At 42.4% G+C, this 6,000-nt stretch overlaps 1 protein-coding gene across 5 annotated transcripts in view; it reads left to right on the plus strand.

The window, feature by feature from the left end:
- Positions 1–6,000, plus strand: part of kidins220a (kinase D-interacting substrate 220a) — a 68,902-nt gene extending 62,902 nt beyond the window's left edge. For all 5 annotated transcript variants that reach the window (XM_084741899.1, XM_084741901.1, XM_084741902.1 and 2 more), the window contains 3 exons: positions 255–473; positions 2,118–2,339; positions 3,757–6,000. In XM_084741899.1, coding sequence (XP_084598025.1) covers positions 255–473; positions 2,118–2,339; positions 3,757–4,644 — 1,329 coding nt within the window. In that variant the 3' untranslated portion in view covers positions 4,645–6,000. The remainder of the gene's footprint in view (positions 1–254; positions 474–2,117; positions 2,340–3,756) is intronic.

Genomic DNA, 6,000 nt, shown 5'->3' on the forward strand with positions numbered 1-6,000 from the left:
GCACAATTAGAGAATCAATGTGTCACTGAAAACATCACTGAGACTGGTTTGCACCAACAAAGATTAATTTAATCTAAGATTAGTTTTAATCAGAATTTAGCTAGGTTTAAAAGTAAATCCAGATTTAAAATGAACTAAAATGAAACAAAAATTGAAAGGTATTTAACTAAAGATAACTGCTGTGATTATATGATCCCCATCTCTCTGAAACAACTTCAACTTCTGAAATATTGAAATACGATTTCTTTTCCTAGGTGATGGAACAGCGTCATGTTGAAAGCCAGGCTGTGCTTCAGGATGAGTCCCGAGCTGCGAGCGAGCAGGGCAGCAGCATGCAGCATGGGGAGCCCAGCAGACGCTCCGGGGGAGCCCAGCATGAATCCGCAGCCTTTAGCCTCAACCTCAGCTTCGAGGAGCTGAGTGGAGCGGGGCTGGAGGAGGCTCCAAGATACAGCAACAACTCCCACTGGCCGGTCAGTCTTCCTCTTCAGAGCTCAGTGAACTGTGTGTATGTGTGTGTTTGTAGCCACATCTTATGCACGTGCAAAGAGACATGAGGTGTTGACGTTGCTGCTGTAGGCATACGTGTGAGCGTGTAACACTAACAAATGAGATGGCCGGGTCACACACCCCAAACTGTCGCATGGCCACAAGTCCTGTGCAGCCCAGCCAGTGTGTTGGTGACCTTGGTGGTTTCACATTATGTGGTTTTGAGTGAGAAAAGAGCTCAGCAAAGAAAGCCTGTGTTGCTCTTGAACATGGTAGAATCAAAAATACACACACACACAAACAGACTGCAGCGCACCAAAAGGTGTCGAGGGGCCCCCTGTTTGTTATTTTCACCTCCCTTATTCCCAGTTTGCAAAATGTCTGAGACACGTGCAAACGCTCACACGTAGACAGCTGGATCTGCTGCTACGTTTATGATCTCACTTGGTGATCTTTTTTAAATTCAAATCAACCGACACTGAAAACACACCGCAGCTCTTATTGCCACTCCGTCTGCGGCCGTTGCCAGTAACTTCATCACTGTATCCAACTCTAACGTTCTGAATAGTTTGTTAGTTACTAATGTAATTATAGCATTTTTAAGCCTTGTTGTAAGTGCCACATTTTTGTATTTATTATATTCAGGTGTCAGTTCGGGTTATCAACTCACAGCAACACGCCATCACTCTGCAATTCCTCTGCAGTAGAAATGGTCCACCAGTGCCTACACTGGTGTTTTGGCTATTGCGATGTAATTTCTTGGAAAATCTTCAAATGCTTTATATCTCAAACATCTACACAACCTCAGCTAAAATATTATGGAAGTCAGCCAACCATAATAAGTGATCAAATAATCAAAATTGTGTCATTTCTAAATGTAGGTACAGGAACAAAACACAAACCGCAATTCCAGAAGAGTTGAGACACTGTTTAAGACGTACATGAAAAACAAAGAATGATTTTCAAATCTTTTTCAGCCTCTATTCAATTGATTCCAGTAGAAAGATAAGACATTTAATGTTCAAACTGATAAACTAAGGTCAGAAGCAAAACAAGTTGTTAAATGCTCAAAAAACACCCTTTTGGAACATTCAAAAGATAAACAGGTTAAGTGGTAATGTATCATGGTTCAGTATGAAAGGGTCATCTTTGAAAGGCTCAGTTTTTCACAAGCAAGGTTGGGGCAAGGTTCACCACTGTGTGAAAAACTGTGTGTGCAAATAGTCCAACAGTTTAAGAATATTTACCATCAACAATCCCTAATATCATTAAAAGATTCAGAGAATCCAAAGAAATATTTGAATGTAAGGGGGAAAGGCTGAAAACCAACACAGAATGCCCATGACCTTTGACCCCTCAGGCAGGACTTCATTAAAAACCCACATAATTGTATAAAGGATACTACAGGGGCTCAGAAACTCTTCAGTAAACAGGTGTCAGTTTGTCGCTGCATCTACAAATGTAAGTGAAGTCATACATAACAACACCCAGGAACATCACGGAACTTCTCTTGGCTCGAGCTCATCAGAAGTAGACAGACACAAAGTGGAATAGTGTGCTGTGGTCTGATGAGTCCACATTTCAGATTGTTTTCATAAACTATGTTAAACTTTTTCTCACCCTGTCAGGCCGCAAATCACCGCACCGCGAGCATGTCCAGCCTCAACTCTCAGGAATCGTCCAATGACATCTGCAAGCTGACAGACAAGCAGCAGGCGGAGTATCGTGATGCCTACAGGGAGTACATCTCTCAGATGGCCCAGCTGGAGATGTCCGGTGGTGGAGGGGAGAGGCCCGTCCAGCCCCATCCTGGACAGTTCCTTCAGGCTGCCAGCTCAGAGGACAAAGGGGTGGGTGGATGATCACAAATTCACTGTTGAGTTTTTGTCATCATACCACCAACAGCACAAATAGTTCAGTCATATCAGTGCAGAGGCTTCTGTCTCACATTTCAGAATCATACATTGTGGTAACTACATTAACTTGTGCAGACAACTTCTGAACCCATATGTTACATTGTTCTTAAAGGGACAGTTCACCCCCAAATCAAAAATGCATATTTTTCCTCTTACCCACAGTGATATTTCTCCATCTAGATTGTTTTGGTGTGGTTGCCGAGTTTTGCTATTGAGGATGGGTGATATGAATACTTGTTGTCACAGTTTTACTAATATCAATACCAATACTGATAATGGTTATGTAATGTTTCAAAATAATGACTGATCAAAGCAAAACGATCACATCACGCATTCTGACCATTAATAACAAAATTGCAAAAGCAAATAAGAGCACAATTTTAAATGGTTGTGCTAATTAGTGTAAAAAAAATATTTTACAAAAATACTATAATGAAAATGATAATAAAATAAAAATCTTCTTGTTTTTGTTCAGCCTACTTAATGTTTGAAGAGGTTACTTATGTTGCTGCTGTGTCGCACTTTCTTGTCACAGATAGTGCATCTAGTCTCTTTGAGTTTTATTTCAGCAGCACCATCACTATGCTGCATATAAAAGCAGTAAATAAATACTTTTTAAAGTACACTCGCTAGTCCTGCTCATCAAGCTAGTGCCATGAGAAAATAATTAATAAGACAAGACTTTAGGACAAAATGAATAAAGCCCTTGAAGAGTGCAAAGAGTCTTTAAATGAATACCTGTGTGAAATTGAAATTTGAACCTGGATTTTGAGATTGAGTTAGTCAGCTTGACTTAATAGTTTGAGTTTGCAATGTGAAATCATTTGTTTGTTTCTTCAGTGCAGTTAAAATATGTCTCTCTCGTTAGCACGTCAGTGGAAGTTGCCATCATATGTTAGCATCAAGCTAATCAACAGTACAGCAGTCAAAAAATCAATTCAGGAATCGTACAACGAAAAATCATGATACTTAAGAGAATCAATTTTATTTTCCCACCTCTACAAAATACTGATGACGTTTGGAAGTGATGCAGCCAACCACTTTTTGTATTTGTTATTATCAACATTTTTTTTTAAGCATATCAAATGAGTAGCTTGTGAGAGTCGAGGAATCAGTCCCTTTAAACTTTTGTTTTTAAGCGTTTTATTCCTCTTATTCCTAAGTCTTATTCTGGGCTGGGAGAGGGAATAGCACTGCTTCTGCGTTTCTTAATTATTAGCTTATTCGGTTTGTTTCTTTTGGCTCATAAAGGAGACACAGGACTCCCCTCCTCAGGGGCCTCTCAGCAGTAACACAGGAGGATTCTGTATATTTTCATGTTCTCCTCATTGAATCCTCTCCCTCTCCTCAGGCCAAGGAAGGAGCTGACCAAGACAGCCGCAAGTCCTACACCAAGAGAGGCTCCAAGGCAAGCGATGCCACAGACTTCCCCTCAGGGACCGACGCCCAGCTCCTCGACCCCATTAGTGAGGAGGACGAGAACCACAGCGCGTCCTCCAGGACTCCAGGCACCAGGAAGAAGGGAGCTGGGGCGTTGTACCACAAGCTGCCCAGCGATGAAGACTCAGGTCCAGACGAAGCTGAGAACACCACACCTCTCCTGCACAGAGAGGCTGGTGGTGCTCTGCCCTCCATCAGAGGCTGTCAGCCCAGCGGGCCACTCACCAAGCCTGGCTTCCTCCCCGACATCACCCTGGACAAGAAGGACTCGTCCGACTCAGGGATGCGCTCCAGCGACAGCTCCTCGGATCGCTCCTCAGACCGCTCACTGGAGGAGGGTGGAGGAGACGCAGATGGAGAGGTGAAGCCCAGCCTGATTGAACTGGAGCTGGAGGGGCTGGTGAAGAAAAGAGGCCTCCTCCCCAGCAGCCTGAGCGGCCTGCAGGACGCCACCGTCGCACGCATGTCCATCTGCTCCGAGGCTCCGTCCGAAGTCAGCCTGATGGCGAGCAGTCCAGACGAGGGTTGGCCATCCAGCGGGGTCAGCAACCTCAACCGCACCGAGAGCAACACCACCCTCAACAACAACACGGCTGACACCACCACCAACAACACAAACACCAACAACAGCCACCAGCAGCCGGCCGCCACGTCCCCGTCCTCCAGCATCGACATCTCACCAGTTATCATCATCACCCCCGGCAGCAGCAGCAGCACGGCCAACACCACCGCTGCCACCATCCACAACCAGAACCTGCGCACCATCAGCCTGGGAGACGAGAGAGAGAGCGTCCTCTGAGAGGCTGAGAAGTGTCACGTAGAATGTTGTTCGTCATGTTGGTGACATTATTTATCATAGTATTGGTGTTGTGACGTGTTCCAAAGAATTAGAGTAGATGTGAGCTCTATGGATGGGATTTTATTGATACCAATATCAATACTGATACAGCTTACTGATACAGATACTTATTGATACTACTCACCATGATTTAGTGGAAAAATAAAGATATGGCAGATTCAATCTGAATCTGAAAAGATTTAACATTACTTATTCTTGCAGAAACAATTTAAATAGTCTCCAGAATTACTGCAATCAGCTGCATTTTTCATCAAATTTAGTAAATTGAGCCCACACGTTTGGTCATTTTGCCCTGTCAGCTGTTTATGTAACGTTACATAAATTAAAAAACAAAAACAGGAATTTCCAGGAACTTATTGATATTTCAGTACTGATCAGTCAGGAACCGTTACTGGTTTAGCACCGGTTTAGATCTGGTTCTCGATACCCATCCCTAGTGTGTTTCACTGTTAGAAAGTGTTGCTGTGAATCCAGAATGTTACATTCAAAAGCTTTAATTAGTAAAAAATAAAAATCACCAAATTTATAGACACATTCATAACTACATTAAGAATCAGTCAGGTCAATTTTTTAACTTCCTGTAATTGTATGAGGCCTTATATGCTGTCCCATTTAAGTGTGATTTCTTCTCCCATGTGAATGTGGTGCTGTTATGGTAATGATACGTTTTAGAACTGCAATGATTTGTCAATTAATCAATTAGTTCTCAACTGTTAAAGAATCTCCGCCTGTTTTGATAATTTTTAAGGAAGAAATGTCCAAGTTCGCTGTCCAGGTTTCTGGTTTATTTAGTCGTCTGTGGCAGTAAACAGAATATTTTTGGGGTGTGGACAAATCAAGACATTCACAGACATCATCCTGGGCTTTGGAAATCTGTGATTTTTCACCAATTTCACTCAATTTTATTCACCAGACAACTAATTGGTTAATCGAAAAAATAATCGACAGATGAAGATCATCAGGAAAATAATCATTAGCTGTGTTTAGTGATGAAGTGTTACTTGTTTTGAACGTCATGTTACAGAAAAAAAAGTGCTTTTCAGGAAGTGTAGCCTCGACTGAAGAAGCTCCGTGTTACTGAGGACTTGTGTCTGTGAAGTGTTTTGTGCGGTGCTGTGTTCAGTAGTTAGACCATTTAAAATAATCGTCAACGTAGACAGCGGTGCAGTGTGTTCTGTGATAGAAGAAGAAGAGCATGCACTAGTCTCCAAAGTGGTGATTGTGTGTTTTCCAAAGATCCTTGAGAAATAGTGTTTTGTGAATCAATAAACATTTTTGCTATGTGGACCCTCGAAA

The sequence above is a fragment of the Lutjanus erythropterus genome, chromosome 18 (assembly GCF_056507025.1).
Source record: "Lutjanus erythropterus isolate fLutEry1 chromosome 18, fLutEry1.hap2, whole genome shotgun sequence".
Taxonomy (NCBI): Eukaryota; Metazoa; Chordata; class Actinopteri; order Lutjaniformes; family Lutjanidae; genus Lutjanus; species Lutjanus erythropterus.